The following is a 19,725-nucleotide window of genomic DNA, read 5'->3' as shown; positions in this document are numbered from 1 at the left end:
AGTAAAAAGGTAAAGGACCCCTGACAGTCGCAGACGACTCTGGGATTGCGGAGCTCATCTCGTTTTACAGGTTGAGGGAGCTGGTGTTTGTTCGCAGACAGTTTTTCCGGGTCATGTGGCCAGCAGGACTAAGCCGTTTCTGGCACAACCGAAAACAGAGCAGCACACGGAAACGCCGTTTACCTTCCTGCCGGAGCGGTGCCTATTTATCTACTTGCACTCTTTTTTGGCGTGCTTTCGAACTGCTAGGTTGGCAGGAGCAGGGACAGAGCAACGGGAGCTCACCCCGTCGCGGGGATTCGAACCGCCGACCTTCTGATCGGCAAGCCCAAGAGGCTCAGTGGTTTAGACCAAAGCGCCACCCGTGTCAGTAGTAGTATTTATGTTCTGCCTTTCTCCCAAGCTGGCATTCACAGTGGCTTACAACATTAAAAAAACCATTATAAAATACAAAGCAAAGTTGTTAAAAGCAATAATTAAAATACAGTTAGAACCAGCAGTTAAAATGCAGTTTGCCCAAAACAGCAGCCCAGTGATCAGCATCCCATGCTCCTTAGTTTTCAAAGGCCCGTCTGAAGAGGAAGGTGCTAACCTGCTGGCAGAAGGAGAACAAGGAGGGAGCCAGGCTGATCTCTCTTGGGAGGGAATCCCACAATCCGGGAGCGGCCACAGAAAAGGCTTTTCCGATCTCGTCTCCGATGTTGATGGGACTCACCCAAGGATCTTGCCACCTGGGCAGCTTTGTCCCGGGAGCTACAACCTTTCTACTTCTCTCTTGACACTTCGAACAGTTCACTAGCTTCAACGCTTCCCCAAACTTCATCTCCAGGCGGGACTGGGAGAGACTCCTGCCTGAAATCCTGGAGAGCAGCTGCCAGTCAGAGCAGGGGATACTGAACCAGATGAACCAATGCTCCGACTTGGTATAAAAGCAGTTTTGTACGTTCCTATGTTCTTGGGTGCGATTTACTCGCTCTGTAATTTATGCCCGGGGAAAAAGAAGGGTGGGATTTTCATTTATGAACAAAATTGGGGCTTGCCAGCATTTTCTGGAGACACCCCCCCCTCCCATCTTTCTCCCCCAGGCTAGAGAAGTATGCTCTGACAACACGGCTGCAGAGTTGAATTATTTTTGTAGCACCAACTTTTTTTGGGGGGGGGGAGGAAAAACAACAATCCTGCTGTCAGCGCTGGGTGTTCCCCAATAATTTACAGCCCTCCTTCTCCCCCCCAGCTTGTGTTTTCCCTGTAAATAGCAGGCACAAAGGAGGTGGGGAGAAAAGAGACACAACTGTGAAAACATTCAAGGGTGTGAGAGCGCGCAGCATCTGAGCATGTGCAGAGGACCTTTCTCATCCTGCACAGACATAGCTTTCGAAGGAAGGGGCTCTGGTGGCCAGGGAGCGTTCTGGCTTCCAGGTGAGGGGCCCTCTCTTCTTCCTCCTCCTCCTCCTCCTTAAAATTAAGAACAAGGCACAAAAGTCTTTTGCAAAGACACCGCCGCAAAGCGAAGCCTTTCCAAGCACATTCCTGCTCTTTGGAAAGTGGCCGTTACGTGTTCTTTGCATCGAAGTCTGTGGCAAATGTGAGCAAGAAGGAAACTTGCTTTTCCGAGTCTCGAGTTTGATGCCGGCACAGCCGGACCTCCTCTCAGGAAAAGCAAAGCGGCAGAAAATACTGGGGGGACGGGGAGTGACATGATCATGTCGATGCTGCGGAAACCTTGCATGCACATGGGCAGTGCCCAGGCCATAATGATCTGCTGCGGGGAAGCGCCCCTGGTGCAACGTAAAGACTTTTGTATTCGTATATGAGGCAGCAAGCTTGCAACCAGGGCATGGGAGGCCAAACAACAAGCACAGGACCTTGCTGTAAACATGAATGGAAGGAAGTGGCACAGGGGGCTGTGTCTCCAACCTGTCTGCTGCCAGCAACTTGGGCTGGGATTTTGCTGCTTTCTTTTGGTGGAGGGGAGGCATTGAGTGGGGATACATTAGGAAAGGGGGGGAAAGGGGGGGGAGTGTGCTTTCCGAACAAATAAAAAAGCAATTCCCACCGAGTTTAGGTCTGAATGTTATATAGCCGAAGGGGATATTGCCCCATAGTCTTCGCTGCTGTTGGGAGTCTAGGGTGCCTTCAGAGTGGTATCACGGTTTCTTTTTCTTTTAGTATTTTTTATTAAAGATTTATTGATTTACAAAAGTATGTGCAACGTCTCTCTCTCTCGGCCCCCCCCCCCCATGTAACATTTTTACAAATCATTTTCATTTGTTGAGACATTAGGAAGAAAAGGGGGAAGGGGTTGGATTGGGGGTGGAGAGATGGGTGAGGGTGGGGTCAGGTGACAATGGCCGTGGGCCTGCTTTGAGCAGTTTGCCCTAGAAGAGCAGCGCACGGATCAAAGTTCATGAACTATGGAACTCCCTCCCGCAGGAGGCAATAGGTGGCCACCAACCTGGGCAGCTTTACGAGAGCATCGGACGTGTTCGGGTACAAGGCTATTGATGGCTACTAGCCCCAATGCAAATGGAGGCAGTGGGAGATTTCACTTTCTTGGGCTCCATGATCACTGCAGATGGTGACAGCAGTCACGAAATTAGAAGATGCCTGCTTCTTGGGAGAAAAGCAATGACAAACCTAGACAGCATCTTAAAAAGCAGAGACATCACCTTGCCGACAAAGGTCCGTATAGTTAAAGCTATGGTTTTCCCAGTAGTAATGTACGGAAGTGAGAGCTGGACCATAAAGAAGGCTGATCGCCGAAGAATTGATGCTTTTGAATTCTGGTGCTGGAGGAGACTCTTGAGAGTCCCATGGACTGCAAAGAGATCAAACCTATCCATTCTCAAGGAAATCGGCCCTGAGTGCTCACTGGAAGGACAGATCCTGAAGCTGAGGCTCCAGTACTTTGGCCACCTCATGAGAAGAGAAGACTCCCTGGAAAAGCCCCTGATGTTGGGAAAGATGGAGGGCACAAGGAGAAGGGGACGACAGAGGATGAGATGGTTGGACAGTGTTCTCGAAGCTACTAACATGAGTTTGGCCAAACTGCGAGAGGCAGTGAAGGATAGGCGTGCCTGGCGTGCTCTGATCCATGGGGTCACGAAGAGTCAGACACGACTGAACGACTGAACAACAGCCCCAATGCTCATGCTCTTGCCTGAAGTTGGAGGCAGCAGTGTTTCTGAATACCAGTTGCTGGAAGCCACAGGACAAGCAAGCTCTTCTCGCTTGGGTCCTGTTTGCAGGTTTCCCAAAGGTTGGCCGCTGTGCGAACAGCATGCTGAGCCAGATGGGCCATTGGCCTGATCCAGCATGCTCTTCTATGTCCTCCAAGATCCTTTTTTTAACTGGGAAGGTCACCGCCAGGGCCGGCAACACTCTGCAGGCAAAGCATGCGCTCGGCCACTGAGCTATGGACGGACTTGAGGTCTTCCCACACAAGTCAGCATCGAGGAATCTCTCGTTTCCGAAACATGCCACCTCGCAGCAGCAAACTGCACAGCCGCATTACCCTCTGGATTTTCTTCTTCGCCTCTCTTGCAGCTTCTGCTCTGCTAAACCAGCCTGGGGTGAGCAACGGGAGGCTGGGGGGTTGGGGAGAACCGGGATGCAGAACAGCAGGCCGAGGGTGAGGTAATGTCAAAAGGTGCAGGAAACGGATTCATTATACACGCCAAACAGGAAGCAATGAGACAAGACCTTGGCAACACTGGGATTTATTTATTTATCGGAGGCTTGGGGGGGGGGGGAGAGAGAGAGGACGCAGGCCCTGCAAGTCGAACTGCAACCTTGTTGTGTGTGTGAGATTAGTAGCCTCTTGCCTCCCAAAGTTCGACGCAGAGCATGGGGTTTGAATTACAGGTGAAACTCGAAAAATTAGAATATTGTGGAAAAGTCCATTTATGTAAGCAATTGTTTTCATTAGCTACTGGAGTTTAATATATGAGATAGACTCATGACATGCAAAGTGAGATATGTCAAGCCTTTGCTTGTTATAATTGTGATGATTATGGCATCCAGCTGATGAAAACCCCAAAGTTGAGATTGTTAATTTGGGGTTTTCATCAGCTGTGCGCCATAATCATCACAATTATAACAAATAAAGGCTTGACATATCTCGCTTTGCATGCCATGAGTCTATCTCGTATATTAGTTTCACCTTTTAAGTTGAATTACTGAAAGAAATGAACCTTTCCACGATATTCTAATTTTTCGAGTTTCACCTGTAGGTGCAGAAACGTCAGCTCAGCAACCTGCCGCTTTTAGGGGGTCACTTAATGCAGCCTTTCCTCCTAAACCTGGGGTCTTCCAGCTGTTTTGGACCACCAGCCCCAGCAGGCTGCTGTCTGGAACAGCTGGGGTGTGTGTGTGTGTGAAGGCTGGATTGTCCATAGTTTTTAACACAGCAGCCACCCTCAGCAGAACCAGCACCTGGGCCTCAAACCTCAGCATGGTGTAGTGAATAAAACCCAGCAGAGTCCAGGGTTCAAATCCCTGCTCAGTCGTGCTCACTGGGTGACCTTGGGCCAGCCACAGTCCTTGAGGCTGAACCTACCTCACAGCGTTGTTGTGGGTGAAATGGGGAGGAAGAGAACCATGTACAAAACATCTTGAGTCAAGGAAGCGTGGGCTGTGTGGCCGCTGTATCAACAAACCTTGTTTCCCTTGTTATCTTACTGATAACGATGAGATATATTCCACCTTTTCCTTGGAAGAAAAAGTGGGATATAAATGGAATACACAGATAATAGCTTAGCACTGATCAATACAACAAACGCCAGGCTATTTATGCTGCCCAAAGCGCTAACAGCCAATTCAGGATGCAGGAAGAAGTCAAGAGAGGAGGAGCCTTTTCAGTGGTGGCTCCACAACTGTGGCAAATGTTCTCCCTGGGAAACCTACCTGCCTACCTGCAGTGCTCAGGCAAAGGCTCCTCCTATTTCCCAAGGGATTTGGCTCTTAACTGGTTTCCATCTTTCATTTTGGGAGGGCAGGATGTGTCCTCTTTACGGCGTACCTGGATGTGCAATCTTAGGTTAATTTCTGACCTTCCAGTGGTTCGTTGTTTTTTTTAAAAAAACATGGCATTGTATGCCTTTGAAAAACCAACCAACCTGTGCATGGCTTTTTGGAAGGCACCCCTCTCCTCCGCCAAGCCTGAAATTACTCCGCCCCCCCCCCCAAACACACATGGCGCACAGAGAAGCCGCCCCCTCTCCTTCCTGTTGTTTGGCTGCAAGGGGGGGGGGGGGAGAATATCAGTGCAAAGTAACCTTGCATTTAAAGAGCACCCAGAAGGGGATGCAGACCTCCTTCCAGAGTCACGTCCTGTTTATGTTCTAAACACTTCTGTGCCTCTCTCCCCCCCCCACCACCTCCAGCTGTTTATTCCTCTCATGTTCCCCACCTTAAGACAGCCTGGAAAGGGATTTTCTTTGGGGGAAGGAGAGGAGAAGCGAGGGGGGGGGGAGAGTGTGGGAAAGATCTGGATTCAGTTCCTGTCAGGAAGTGTCTTTCCCTGTGCCCTCCCCTTACATTCTTTCTAAGAAGAATAAGGTAAGGAAGGCGGAAAACACACACACACACACAAACACACAGCATTTTCAGCTGCCCTGGAAAAAAAGACCAGGAAGGGGAATGGTGCCAGGGACTCACCAGGCCTGCTGTTAATCCAAAAGGGACCAGGCCTCGCCTCTGTGCCACGTGGGCTGGGGGTCGGGGACCACGCTCCGTGCTTTGGTTTGAAACTGGCTTGCTCACACGGCACTTGGCAGCCATTATGGCCAGTGCACAGTCGGAGAAGCTGGAACTAAGGTCTCACGCTTGCAGGTATACGCTGCAGGTACCGCACCTGCCGTGTGCCGCTGCGGCACATCTTTGCGTAAGAGTTGCGCAGGAAGGAGGGGAGAGTTTTGCTCTCTTGCTACCTGTGTGGCTGCTCTGGGCAAAGCTGCTTCTGGCCACATTCCTCAGCTGCAGACAGTCCACCCCCCACCCCCCGATCTACAAATTCCTCTCCACATCCAACACATCAGTTCCCCACCCAACTCCTAATGCCCAGCTTTTTCTCCCGAGTCCGGCAACTTGGGTCAACTGAAGCGGGTGTTCCTAAGATGCTGAGCTGTCCAACGGTCCGTTATTTGCGTATTATATATTTGGGCTGAGCGGGGCAGTCCCGAGCACCAGTAGAAGTCCCTGCCCCAGAGGGTTTTACTGACATTTACAGAGAAGGTGGTGGGAAACCACAAGTCATTTTTTTAAAAATGCGGCACAGAAGTGGAGCAGGAGCTAAATCTCCTCCCCTGTAAAAGCCCACAGCCCTGCGCACCCCACCCCACTCTAGCCCAGCATACCCCCAGCTGGCTCTCTTTCCTGTTTACATGCGGATCTGGACTCCGGATGAAGGCTGGAGCTGGCTTTCCTGCACCGAGATGTCAAGGTGGGGAGAAGGTGGGGCCAGGGGATCTGGCTCCCTCCCAAGCCGCGCTGGAAAAAGAGGCAGTCTCTTAGGAAGCAGGTTCCCATCTCGCAAGAGCATGAAGACTCGAGCGCACGCGTTCACACACTCTTGCTGGGGGAAAGAAAGCGCCGACAGTGCCTTCGCTAGAAAGGTGGCCATTTATTTCAGAGTACACCCAACATTCATTTCTGTTTGCCCCAGAAGAGTAGCAGCACGGCCTGGAGCCTGAAGGGAACATGATAACAGGATGCGAGAGACCGGTCTGGAGGCTATCTAGGAGAACACTGCGCCCCCCCCCCCAATCTTCCCCCCTTTCCTGGCTAGGATGGCGAGGCTCACTTCCTTGGCTGCGCACAGGAGAGGCTGCTCAACAGGTCACCACAGACCCCGGTGCTCCAGAAGAGTTCCTCCCCTGGGAAAAAGAGAGACCCCAGTCCATGCACACAGCGGTCCAGGCCTCGGTGGGGATATTGCTGCTGGAACTTCAAGGAAGGATGAGACGGAGGGTGCCAGCTCTTGCAGCCCCTGGCTTGGGGGGGGGGCAAAGTCTGTGCCGCACCCTCGGGTGTGGCTGCCACCTCCAGAGACCAGAGCGGCCGAGGAGTCCGTTTCTGCGGGCAGCGTGGCTGTCCCTCGAAGGCGTCACTGCTGCTTGGAGCGAGGCCACAGGCGGCTTGCCAGGGAGCCCAGGAAGAGCTGCTGCTGCTTCTTGTGCTGGGAGAGGTCAGAGAGGCGCTGCTGCTCCTCCTGCGAAAGGAACGGGCGACACAAACGGAGCCTGGTCATCGCCAAGGAATCCAGAAGGGCTGCCGCCCCGAGCCTTGCCAGTCCCACTCCCGTACATGTGGACGTGTCAAGGAGGCTAGCAGAGTAACTCAGCAGCCTGGCTCACATGCCACGTCAAGCCAGAGGCTTGTTTTTAAACTGCCTTCATGCAGATGATCAGCAAACCTTGGTTGCTTGCCCAGGGTGGGTTCGGAGAAAGAGAAACCACAAGCCCAGGATTGAATGGCGTGGCAGGGCAGACTCAGGTGCTTGTTTTGTTTGCAGGACCACAGCAGTGGAGGGGAAGAGCTGCGCGAACCTTTTTTTTTTTTTGCTGCATGCACCAGTAAACCATGGTTTGCTTTAAACTACGGTTTAATGTGAGGTTGAACTAGGCCAATGCGTGGAGAAGGCGTTCTGCAGATCCTCTGAGGCACTTGCCTTCCCTTGATCCACTGAGAAGGAGAAAAAAGGAGAACCAACCAAGACACGGCGGTGGAAGGCAAAAAAATCTTCTGGGACCCCACTATCTGCAAAAGCCACACTCAGACTAAGATCTGCATTGAGTGTGGGGGCTTTTTTCCGGCACCAGTTTTGCCCACTGGGCTGGCCTCGCTATACGAGATGGTACGAGAGAGCCAGTGTGGTGTAGTGGTTAAGAGTGGCAGACTCGTAATCTGGGGAACCGGGTTCGCGTCTCCCCTCCTCCACGTGCAGCTGCTGGGTGACCTTGGGCTAGTCACACTTCTCTGAAGTCTCTCAGCCCCACTCACCTCACAGAGTGTTTGTTGTGGGGGAGGAAGGGAAAGGAGAATGTGAGCCGCTTTGAGACTCCTTCGGGTAGTGATAAAGCGGGATATCAAATCCAAACTCTTCTTCTTCTAGTGTTACCACAATGAGCTTTGAACATTCTAAGTAAGCTAAAATATTTCTACTTTATTAGCAGGGAAACCGGGATTTCCCAACCAAGTGACTGGGACGGTGACTCTGCAACCCCAGCAGCCTGACTGTGTTTAAGGGCTTCACCAAAGCAGTAGCAGCCTCCCCCAGCCCTGACTCTGCACTCCTCCTCACCTGTTCCAGCTGTGACTGCCTGCGCTTGAATGCCTCCAGGGGGTCCTCTTCCAAGGAGTAGTTTTCCAGCACTGTCCGGACGTCTTCTACGCCACTCAAGGCAATGGCTGCCAGGCAAGGAGGCAAGAAGCATTAAAGGAGGACCAGCCAGGATCATGTACACATTTTATGTATTAGTGACACAGTAGAGGGCAGCTTCCTTATGTCTCTGAGTCAGACCATTGCTCCATCTAGCTCAGTACCGTTTACTCTCTCCAGAGTTTCAGGCAAGGAGCCTTTCCCCAGCCCTAGCCTTGGCAGTGAAGCCCTTGGTTTCCTGTATTCCACCCGGCAGTGCCTACACGCCATGTAAGCTCCTCTCTGCAGCGGTCGGAGTCACAAATTTGCTGTGTGGAACAGGCACTCACTGAATACCCTTGGACAGGGAAAGGGGATCCTACAAATGCTTTGGGGCAGGCTCGTCCCACGACCTACAGCCCAGCTTTTCTCAACCTTGGGTTCCCAGGTGTTGCGGGAAAACCCCTCCCAACATCCCTGACTGCTGCCCCTGCTGGCTATGGATGATGGGAGTTGTAGTCCAACAACGTCTGGGAACCCAAGGTTGAGAAAGGCTGGGCTAGCCAGTTCCCATGGAAGAGAGATCAAGTTTGTTTTCTGCTCCGGAGAGCAGGACTCAACCCAATGGAGTCAAGTTACAAGAAAGAAGATTCCACCTAAACCTCAGGAAAAAACCTTCCGACAGCAAGAGCTGTTCGACGGTGGAACAGTCTCCCCCAGGAGGTTGTGGGCTCTCCTTCCTTGGAGGTCTCTAAGCAGAGGTTGGATGGCCATCTGTCATGGATACTTTAGCTGAGATTGCAGGGGGCTGGACTAGATCAGGGGTAGGCAACCTAAGGTCCGTGGGCCGGATGTGGCCCAATCACCTTCTAAATCTGGCCCACGGACGGCCCAGGAATCAGCGTGTTTTTACATGAGTAAAATGTGTCCTTTTACAGTGGTACCTCGGGTTAAGTACTTAATTCGTTCCGGAGGTCCGTTCTTAACCTGAAGCATACTTAACCTGAAGACCACTTTAGCTAACGGGACCTCCTGCTGCCACTGTGGCGCCGGAGCACTATTTCTGTTCTTAAGCTGAGTTCTTAACCTGAAACGTACTTAACCTGAAGCGTACTTAACCCAAGGTACCACTGTATTTAAAATGCACCTCTGGGTTATTTGTGGGGCCTGCCTGGTGTTTTTACATGAGTAGAATGTGTCCTTTTATTTCAAATTCATCTCTGGGTTATTTGTGGGGCCTGCCTGGTGTTTTTACATGAGTAGAATGTGTGCTTTTATTTAAAATTCATCTCTGGGTTATTTGTGGGGCCTGCCTGGTGTTTTTACATGAGTAGAATGTGTGCTTTTATTTAAAATGCACCTCTGGGTTATTTGTGGGGCCTGCCTGGTGTTTTTACATGAGTAGAATGTGTGCTTTTATTTAAAATGCATCTCTGGGTTATTTGTGGGGCCTGCCTGGTGTTTTTACATGAGTAGAATGTGTGCTTTTATTTAAAATGCATCTCTGGGTTATTTGCGGGGCCTGCCTGGTGTTTTGACATGAGTAGAATGTGTGCTTTTATTTAAAATGCATCTCTGGGTTATTTGTGGTGCCTGCCTGGTGTTTCTACATGAGTAGAATGTGTCCTTTTATTTAAAATGCATCTCTGGGTTATTTGTGGTGCCTGCCTGGTGTTTTTACATGAGTAGAATGTGTGCTTTTATTTAAAATGCATCTCTGGGTTATTTGTGGGGCAAAGGAATTCGTTCATTTCCCCCCCCCCCCCCAAATAATAGTCCAGCCCACCACATGGTCTGAGGGACGGTGGACTGGCCCATGGCTGAAAAAGGTTGCTGACCCCTGGACTAGATGGACCTCGGGGTCCCATCCGACTCTACAATCCCCTAATTCTGTGATTCTATTTTGGGCGAATGTCTCCTCACTCTTCAGGAAGGCGGCAAGGTCGAAGAGTGTCCGGTCGTCTGAATTCCCGTCCCACTTCTTCAGAGCCATGCCGTTGAAGGGCTGCAGGCGGAAGGCCTCCTTCTTGCAGTCCACCACCACCACTTTCGAAGGATCTCTGTTCAGGCAGGAAATATCCTAGCGAGAGGAAGACACAGAGGAAGGCTGGAGAAGGTCACCAGCAGACAAGGCTGGCTTCCCCCCCCCCAAAAAAAAACTCAACAGGCAATTTAGGACGGGCCTGCACACTGCAAGAGATGCAGAAACTTTCCAAGGTGCAATTGTCCTAGCCTACTTGACAATAAGAGAAACGGGTCAAAGGCCCCAAGAGGTTCAAGAGAGCTTGAAATGGAAACTGTGTCTTGCGATCTAATAACTGCCTTTGAATTTCTTGGTGAAGATTCCTCCCAGCCCCCCCCCCCCCACTGTTCTGCTTCAGAACCTTGTTTTTTTTCTTGGCGTTTTGCGTTTAATATATAATCTTAACCCAGGTATCAATTTCTGCGATACAGGCACAGGACCTGCCTTGTGTCACAACAGCGTTAAGATTGCTGTGACTTTGCTTCCAAATAAAAAACTTCAGGGACCAGGCAGGGAGAAACCGATTTGAATCTCCCTTGCAATGCAAAACTATTTTCTTTGAAAGAATGAAAGCAATTCCTCTTTCGACTGTCCCATTAAATACTCCTCCTCCCCCCCCCCCCACGCCTCACTCACATGGGCGTTTCCGCTATATCAAAGGCTCCCTGGTTAGGATTGTTCTTCCCTCTTTCCCTGCCTTCAACTCTGCAGCTACAGTCCTGAGCCCTCTGCAGTTTTACCATCTCCGAGGAACATCAGAACCGCTCCTCACAGCAGGTGGGGGGAGAAATCCTTGCCCCCTCCCTCTGCCTGCTTCCTCCCCTCTCCTCCTCCCCCCTCCCCCGCTTTCGCTTAGAAAAATAGAAAGAAAAGAGAATCCACAACAATCAGAAGCGCACATGCCATGGGGAGAAAAGGGACACCCCACAGGCTCAGGGGCAGCAGATGGGAGGTGGAGGGAGGGGGGAGGAGGACAGACAGAAGGCAGGCTGGCTTGCAGCGAGGACGCAAAGCCATTGTGGAGCGCAGACACAGGGGAACTCGCATTGCGGAACACGAGCAGGGCACCTGCTGCTCCAGCCTTGCGCTCGCCTAGGCTGGGTAGAGGGGCCAAGGGTTCGAAACACAGCTGTGGAGGCAGGGCTGCAAGGGAGGCCCGGGTTGCTGCCCGACATCGCCTTGCAAGGAGATGCAGATAGGGACGACCAGCGCCCCTTTGCCAGAGCCCACTGGGAGCGCCGGGGCATTCAAAGGGTCTCGATCCCCCTTGCGGTGCATTCCTGTGGATTTTCACTCGCATTAAGCCCCTCTGGGTTCTCTGGAGCCTAACCCTGTGCCAGTGTGAAGCGTCAAGATTCCAGCAGGCCAGTTCTCGGTGGTTTTAAGGCAATACAGGAGGAGGCCAAGATCCAAGATGCTCAGCCGGCACTCGGCACGCAACTGGTGAAAGGGTAAAGAAATCCTGCAGGCGCTCTCCTCTTTGGGGCTCTGCGTCAAGCGCCAAGCCCACCCTCGCCCCGAATCAGCCACAGCTCTCAAAGGAGGCACCGGGGATCCAAGCTGGGAATCAAAGCGGGTGCTCTAATCAACGCTCGCTAAAGCGCAAACCCTCCCAGAAGTATTAGGTTCACTTGAAGGTGGAGGGGAGGAAGAAAAAGCAAAATCCCGGTGGTGAAAGACATAACTTTTCCCCAGAGGGATGACAAGCACCACCTGGTGCCATCCCGATGTCTCCACCCAGAGGTAAAGGTGCGCACGAACACACAAGGCCACAAACACCAATGGGCCTCTCCCCCCCCCCCCGCGTAAAGCCTGGCTGCAAATACCTTCACGTGGTGCCCATCCATGTAGCGGGTGGCATCGCGGAAAAGCCGGTAGGAGATGAACCCATGAGGGTCCACGCTGTCGATGAGGGGGAAAGCGGTCTGGAATAGAGAAGGGTGAAGCGGAATCATCTCACATGCCCCCCCAAACATTCCCAGGATCTGTCTTTGTAACCGTGGGAAGAGCAACTGAAGGTGCTTACTATACTGGTTCAGGAGGCTTTACCGGCACATTTATTTCCCGAATAAACCCACAGCTTGATTTTACACACACACACACACACACACACACACACACACACACACACAAAGATAAAGCATGTGCCTCAATGGTCTGGCCTGCCTATTCTTGCTGGCACCAGCAAAAGGAACAAGCCGCATCCCCCCCCTGCCCCCGAGGGATACTGTGCCAACCTGTGCCTCAGGTCTTGGCCAGCTGTGGAGCACTCTGCCACTAACAGACTTTGCTGTGGTCCCTCACGGGCCAGGGCTGCTGCTTAAAAAATCATCTGCATCCCCGGCTGCAACAAAACAGGTCTCTCCCATATCGGTTCTCTACAGCCGCAGCAGGAGCTGCAACCTTCCGGCAGTTTGACTTCACGCCCAAAGGCACACTCCTCCATCAAGACAGACAGATGCCAGCATCCGGTTCAAAACCTTGCACCACTCCCCAAATACGCTCAGGCTAGGCTTTCGGCAGACCTTCCCTGGAAGGCATTCCATAAACGTGGGCCAGCTACCAGAAAACACCCTCTTTAATGTGTCTGCTCTCTTACGAAGGGGTCATCAAGCGGTTGTTAAAACTGCAAAGCGTCCTTTTGCCCCGTTTGCTGGAGCCGCAGCTCTGAACGCAGATAGCGCTTTAGACTTGGGTTTAACAGAATCCCATGTGCTAAGAGCAAACAAGGCAGGCAGCTCCCTTGTCTTCTGCCCACAAGTCTCCTGGCCGCGCTCTTGTTCTCTCCCCACAAGGACAGGCCCACTCAATTAGCACAGTAATAGCCTGGATTCAATGGGCTGAATGGCGGTCCGGCTGGACCCATACATATTCAAATGAGCAGCGGCACGCTCCCCTGTGGGACTCCCCTCCCGCCCCACTCAAGCGTGAGAAAGGAGAAGTGGAAGGGAGGAGGCTGACCCAGGCAGGCAGGCAGGCCCTCTCCGACAGGACACAAATTCCTCAGTCCGCTGCAAGGCTTTGGGGACCCCAACCACAACTGTGGGCCCCTGCCAGCCCCTTGCGCCATGCAGGTGTGGGGTGTGGCACCTGGCACAGAATTCAGGATCTCAAGAGGCCCAGTGTTTCAAAATTCAAATTCAAAAGCTCGAAGCAAATCAAAGCAAAACCATAACAGAATATCAAGCAAAATATTGCATTTATCCATCCAAAACAGAGATATATGTATATATTATTATTTGACAATAAAGTGAAAGAAAAAAGAAAAAAGAAAAAAAAAGAGGCCCAGTGTTTCTTTATTTTTATTTTATGAAACAGCAAACTTCTAGTGTTTATGGTTCCTGAGATAAGATGGGAAATGTATGGGCAACAGTCTGCTGGCGGAAACCTGCCAGCTACGGAGGATGGAGCCTTCATGTCCTTTCCCCACATCCAACAAAAGCAAAACATGGCAAGTGCGCTCGAGTTGCATGATTTACACAGGATGTGTAAGTACTTGGTGTGTGTGTGTTAGTGTATGGGCTCCAGCCTTGATCTGCTTTCTCTGGGCTCTTACATTCCCACAACCTTTTTAATTCCTTCATTCTTGTGCCCCCCCCCTTCAAGGCTCTCCCACTTTCCAGCCTACCCTGAGTGGCTGCAGGTAGAGAAGCGCCCCTGCAGCCCTCCTTATCACACACAAAAACACACCCACAAGAGGAGGAGAGAGGGTTTGTGTGGGAATACACCTCTGGAGGAGGAAAGTGGGGGCGCACCTGTGTTTCTGCCGAGGCAGAGCCACCTTTGCTTCCTGGGATCAGGGCCCCAGGGTCACAAGCTGGCTCTGCCTTGCTCTAGCTCCAGGACTAAGGAAGCCAAGCCATGACTGGCAGGGGGCAGCGACAGACCACTCACCATGCCCGTTTCAGAGGTGAAGATGACGATTTCAAAGAGAGGTGCCAACTGCTGGAACAGGTTGTCGATGCCTGGCCTCTTCTTGAAGCGCCAGCCGGTCACTAACTGAGTGGGGGGGGAGGGGGGAAACAGAGTCAGGGCGGTTAGGGCACAAGAGGAGAGAAAGTGGAGCCTTGGGAGAAAGATACAGAACCAGCTGCACAGAAAGAGCACTTGCCAACCAGCGCAGATCAATGCTGGCAGGAGACCAGGGAAAGTCCATGACACCCCCCCCCCCCAAAAAAATAAAACACCAAGGCAGTTCTTGCTGCATATCCCAGCTACTGCACTGCAAACAGGAGTGCAGGCAACAGTCAATGGCTCCCCCTGTACTGTCCGTCAAGGGATAGGCTACCATATCACTTAATCTGACCAAGTAATACTCAGGTGAGGAAGGGGGGAATGAGTACGTTTGCTACAGCTCCCTAAATGCTGCACCAGGATGGATACGCACCGACCACTCCGGATGAAGGAGAACATCTGTGAGTTCGATGACTAGAGTGTAAGGGGGCTGGTAATAAGGTTCCTTCAGGGGGTCTGGGAGCAGCTTAGGACTGGTTGGCTCTATGATCATCTGCAAGAGACACAAATTTAGAGGTTACCAGAGCGTAAGAAACATAAGTTAGGCTGTCTCTGTCCACATAGGGCATGGGTAGGCAAACTAAGGCCCGCGGGGTGGATCAGGCCCAACTGCCTTCTAAATCCGGCCCGCGGATGGTCTGGGAATCACCGCGAGGATCGCCAGCGTGCACATTCTTTCCCTCTCCCTCACACAGCAGCAGTGGCGGCGCCTCCTCCCTCCCTCCTCCTGGCTTCTCCCTGCCCTGCCTAGAGGAGGAAGGGGCCTGGGCTTTTTGGTGCCAGCCCCTATCCGGTGCCCTTTTGCGCACTGCTCATCGTCCCTCCGCCGCCAGCCCCTGCCGCTCAGAAGACACAGGAGGGCTGAGCACCCTCCTCGAGCGGCTGCCATTTAAAGCAGCCCCTCCCCGGAGCCCTTTCGTGCACCACTCATCGTCCCTCGTTCATCCCCCCCCCCTGCAAAAAATATAGTCTGGCCCCCCACAAGGTCTGAGGGACAGTGGACCAGCCCCCTGCTGAAGAAGTTTGAGGACCCCTGACATAGGGGCACAGTAGGGCTACCAGCCAAAGCTAATGGAGTTTAATTACTTTCTAACTATAATCTTTCATTATCCGATGTAAGACACCTTCAGTTCTGGTCTGGTAAAAAGGAAGGAAATAATCAACAACAACAACAACAACAACAACAACAACAACAACAACAGCTAGAGCTGCATACACAGCTGGAGCTGCATACAGAGGAGAGGAGAGGATCCAGACTGCTTCAATGTGTCCAAACAGTTGTTCTGCCTGATAGGAGGGGACAAGTCAAGCCAGGACTGTACATTTTATTATTTCATTCAATTAAGCGGAGAAACACAACACGACAGTACACAGTGCAAGCTTTTTTTTTTTTTTTGCAAAGACCTTCAAACTTTGCAGCTCGTTTTAAAGCCAGCCTTCACAGTATCCAGACAGGCCGAAAAGCCAAGGTGCGTTCCTGCAGCTGCTACAAGGATAAAGTCTTTGCAGAGCGGACTCCCCCCCTCCCCTCCCCCAGCTGTGCCTGGTGATGGTCCTTAAAAGGAACATGAGCGCCCAAGCAAAGCAAAGCTGTCGGGCTCAAAGCAGCTTGCACGCTGGCAATGGCAGAGTTCAGGCCAGTGATTTTATCACCCTGGCGGCAGATGGGATTCTCAGCGCACAGCAGCAAGAGGCACAGAGGTGCTGATAGCAAAACGTTAACACAGGAGCAGAAGCCATACTCAAGGCCCGCCAGGCTTGTTGATTGGTGGCTTGTTTCCTTTTCTTTCTTTTTTTAACCAGTCCATCCACCTGCACACACTTCAGTCTCACAAGGGTAGTTTGGGAAGAGAAGACTGAGAGGTGATATGACAGTCATCTTCAGACAGCTTTCTTTTTTTTTGGGGGGGGGGGAATCACTGCTCAAGAGGGTAGAAACTGAGCCAATGGATTCAAATCGCAAGAAAGGAGATTCCAACTAAACGTCAGGAAGAACTTTCTGCAGGGAAGAGCCGTTTGACAGTGGAACGGACTCCGCTGTAACCTGGGCTCTGTTTTCTAAGCAGAGGCTGGGCGGCCATCTGTCAGGGGTTCTTTAGCTGCGATTGCTGCATTCCTGTGCCTAAGATTTGGTTTAAATAAAACTTGCTCATCGGTAAGATGCCTGGAGTCCATCTTCAAAAGTCACTTATAAGTTCTGAGCCGTGTGTGTGTGTGTGTGTGTGTGTGTGTGGCGGGGGGGGGGGAGAGCAACAACTGTTTTCAATATACAAACCCATAATAAGCCATGACACGGGCTTAAATGCAGAGCATAAAGCCGACAGAAGAAAAGAGTTCGGAGCCACTGGCACACGCGCACAAAGGCCTCTGGGTGCCCTTGGGCTGAAATCCACAAAACCGCTGCTAAGAATTCAGAGTAGCAGCATCCATTTGCAAACAGGTGTTTCAACGGGAGAAAACAAAACCAGCTTTTCTTCTGGTCACGGCGCTTAATGCTGGCAAAGGAGTGTTAAGGTCTCATTGTGCTTCTCCACAACCAGGAACTTGCTTTAAACTTAAAAGATCCGAGGGCCTGAACGCTTGGGACGCAGAAGGGCCTGCAGAGCGACTTACCTTTTTAAAAACCTAGTTAGGATACAGCTCCTGCCAACACTTAGGGGAAGCCAATTTTTTATTTTTTATTTTTACGTTTGGGGAGAATCAGGAACAGATCCTGGAAGAGGACCACAGAAGGCTCACTCACCTGCCTGTAATCTTTAAAGTATTTGTATGATCTTCGGAGCTGCTGGATCACTACCGGATCTGAAAGCCAATTTAGAGAACAGGGTCACCATGCAAAAACGTCAAGGCACCTGAGTTCATGCTCTGCACGTGTCTGAACTTTGTTTCTTCCTCCAAATACTTGGAGGGGATTTTTCGTCAAGGAGGGACGGTGCGTGTCTCTGCGCCGGTAGACTTTACTCACGCAGATGTGCCTTTCTGCTTTAACTGTCAAGGCTTCAGGAAGAGAATCTAGGGGGACCTAGCGAAACAGTCTCAGCTCCCTCAGAAATAAAAAACTACACTTCCTGGGGATCTGGGGGGGGGGCTGGATAAGCACCTCCAGTTATATCTGTTTCAAGCCAGTTTGTGTTGTTTCATTTATCACTGGGAAGAAAAAAACTCCCCCCCAGACTGAAAAGTGTTCCCAGAACCAAGAGAGGTAATATTTAGCTGTGATTCCTGCCTTTGCAGGGAACTGGGCTGGATGACACTTTGGGTCCTGTCCAAGTCTGCAAATCTATGATTCTGTTGCTGCTGCAGCTAGTAAGCGTAAGGCTGCCAAAAGTTAAATCTATCTGTGAATGGGTATTAACCAAGCACAGCTCTGTGGCTGGCAGCTTAGCCGGGGCTCCCTGTTCTGTAACACCTCCCCCAAGCCCCCCCCCCCAAGCCATCTGATGCAGTTTGAACATATGCGGAGTCCTGCAGCCCTTTCCAAAAGAATACTAATGGATTCCTCAATTAACCAGCTCACTTAAGCAGAGGTCAGGCTGGAGAAGAAAGAGCGTGTGAGCCGAGACCACAGTCCCACACCAGCCCTGTTAACTATCCCTCAGAGATTACAGCTTCAGCATCTTAGCGCCAGGGTTATTCAAACAGAAACTGTAAGTTAATCAATCAAAGGCAGGCGCATTGAATGGGGCGTAATTTGGGAGCCATTGTCATGGTAATTCAAGCTGAGCAGCTGGGGTGGGTGACAGGCTGCACCAACACACAGGCCAAAGGGATTCAGGTGTCTGCTGGGGGCTTATATGGTGGAATTTGGCTGAGAGGCTGCCGCCGGCCACCGCCAGACCAAGACGCCTCGTTTTTAGACAGTTGGCTGCAACAGGAAGGAACCAAGTTAAACCGGTATTAATGCTCATCCAACTTGGATGCACCAGAATCTGTTCTAACTTTTAGATCAACCTCTTCTCTCGTTCGACAGAGCCTGAAAGAAGAAACCAGGCTCGGCTTGAGGCGGCTCCGTGCACCACAGAAAGATGCAACTGGCCACGATAACTGGTTTCAAAGCAAGCAGCTTTGCTTCTGTTTGGAAGCTGCATGGAAAGCCACACCGCTTCCGACACTTGCTTCAATGCCTGCACATTTCTAGCGACCTATGATGTTAAGCTATATAAAAAAAATTAAGGCCATTAGTTTTGTTTTCTAGAAACCAGCTTAAAAATTCCAGCAGGCATTCGCTGGTCAAGAACAAAGCTCAAATAATTGGTATTTATTTACATAAACTGTTACCTGCCCTAAAGCTTTTGATATCTGGTTTGCTGCAACCAAGGACAGGATCAGTCTTCCAGCTCTGTATATGTAAATATGCTAGATAATTAGAAGGGGGGGAGGGGGGTTGGCAGCATAATTTACATCGTTTTGCACCATATATTAGATTATCTAATAGACTGGGTTTCTCTGTCTCAGGGAATGCTCTCCTCCCACTCATCCACCTGCACTTGAGAGATTCTGAAGTGGCTTTGCTTTGGCCTCCATCTGATGTGCATTAGCCCCAACAACAGATGTGGGGAAATAAAATATTATTATTATTATTATTATTATTATTATTATTATGAAGAAGAAGTAGTAGTAGTAGTAGTAGTATATTCTGCCCATCTGACTGGGTTGCCCCAGCCACTCTGGGCGGTTTCCAACAAATTAAAACATCAAACACAGTAAAACATCAAACATTAAAAACTACAACTCCCATCATCCCTGTTTGACAGGGCTGATGGGAGTTGTAGTTCAGTGACACCTGGGGGGGGCAAGGGCTCCCCAGTCCTGCTATATAAGGAGCGTGGCTTTCGCTATGGCAGCCCGAAATTTATCTCCCGAGATCCAGCTCCTCCCTGCTGTCTTTTCAAAGGAAGTTGAAGACATTCTTTTTTCCCCCAAACGTCCTTGATTTTAAAGATGCTTGGCTTTGTCTCTTGTGCTGCTTCTGCTGCTTTTTATTGAACCTGGGCTACTGATTTCACCTGCCCGTTTTACTGGCTGCTGTTTCCATTCTATGTTGTAAAATGCTAGCACAGCGTTTCCCAAACTTGGGTGTCTTCAGCTGTTGTTTTTTTTTGGACTACAATTCCTATCATCCCCGATCACTGATCTTGCTAGCTAGGGATGATGGGAGTTGTAGTCCAAAAAAAACCCCGAGTTTGGGGAACACTGTGTTAGACACCTCCCAATGAATGGCGAGCTATTTTAAAAGCTAAGTGACTTCAGCTTGGGAAAAGATTCCTTAGGGTGAAGTAAGCCGACAGTTACGGTTAAGTGCGTGTAAAAGATACAAGGAGAGCGAAGG

The 19,725-nt window shown here is 50.9% G+C and overlaps 1 protein-coding gene across 3 annotated transcripts in view; it reads right to left on the bottom strand.

The window, feature by feature from the left end:
* Positions 1 to 6,602: 6,602 nt before the first annotated feature.
* The window catches only part of TIMM50 (translocase of inner mitochondrial membrane 50), a 41,108-nt gene continuing 27,985 nt past the window's right edge, over positions 6,603 to 19,725 (bottom strand). For all 3 annotated transcript variants that reach the window (XM_033158609.1, XM_033158610.1, XM_033158611.1), the window contains exons 5-11: positions 17,140 to 17,198; positions 14,770 to 14,889; positions 14,277 to 14,381; positions 12,209 to 12,307; positions 10,283 to 10,439; positions 8,303 to 8,409; positions 6,603 to 7,210 (exon numbers count right to left, since the gene is read on the bottom strand). In XM_033158609.1, coding sequence (XP_033014500.1) covers positions 7,106 to 7,210; positions 8,303 to 8,409; positions 10,283 to 10,439; positions 12,209 to 12,307; positions 14,277 to 14,381; positions 14,770 to 14,889; positions 17,140 to 17,198 — 752 coding nt within the window. In that variant the 3' untranslated portion in view covers positions 6,603 to 7,105. The remainder of the gene's footprint in view (positions 7,211 to 8,302; positions 8,410 to 10,282; positions 10,440 to 12,208; positions 12,308 to 14,276; positions 14,382 to 14,769; positions 14,890 to 17,139; positions 17,199 to 19,725) is intronic.

The sequence above is a fragment of the Lacerta agilis genome, chromosome 8, assembly GCF_009819535.1.
Source record: "Lacerta agilis isolate rLacAgi1 chromosome 8, rLacAgi1.pri, whole genome shotgun sequence".
In the NCBI taxonomy this organism is placed as follows: Eukaryota; Metazoa; Chordata; class Lepidosauria; order Squamata; family Lacertidae; genus Lacerta; species Lacerta agilis.
This window is presented reverse-complemented; position numbering and strand designations above follow the sequence as displayed.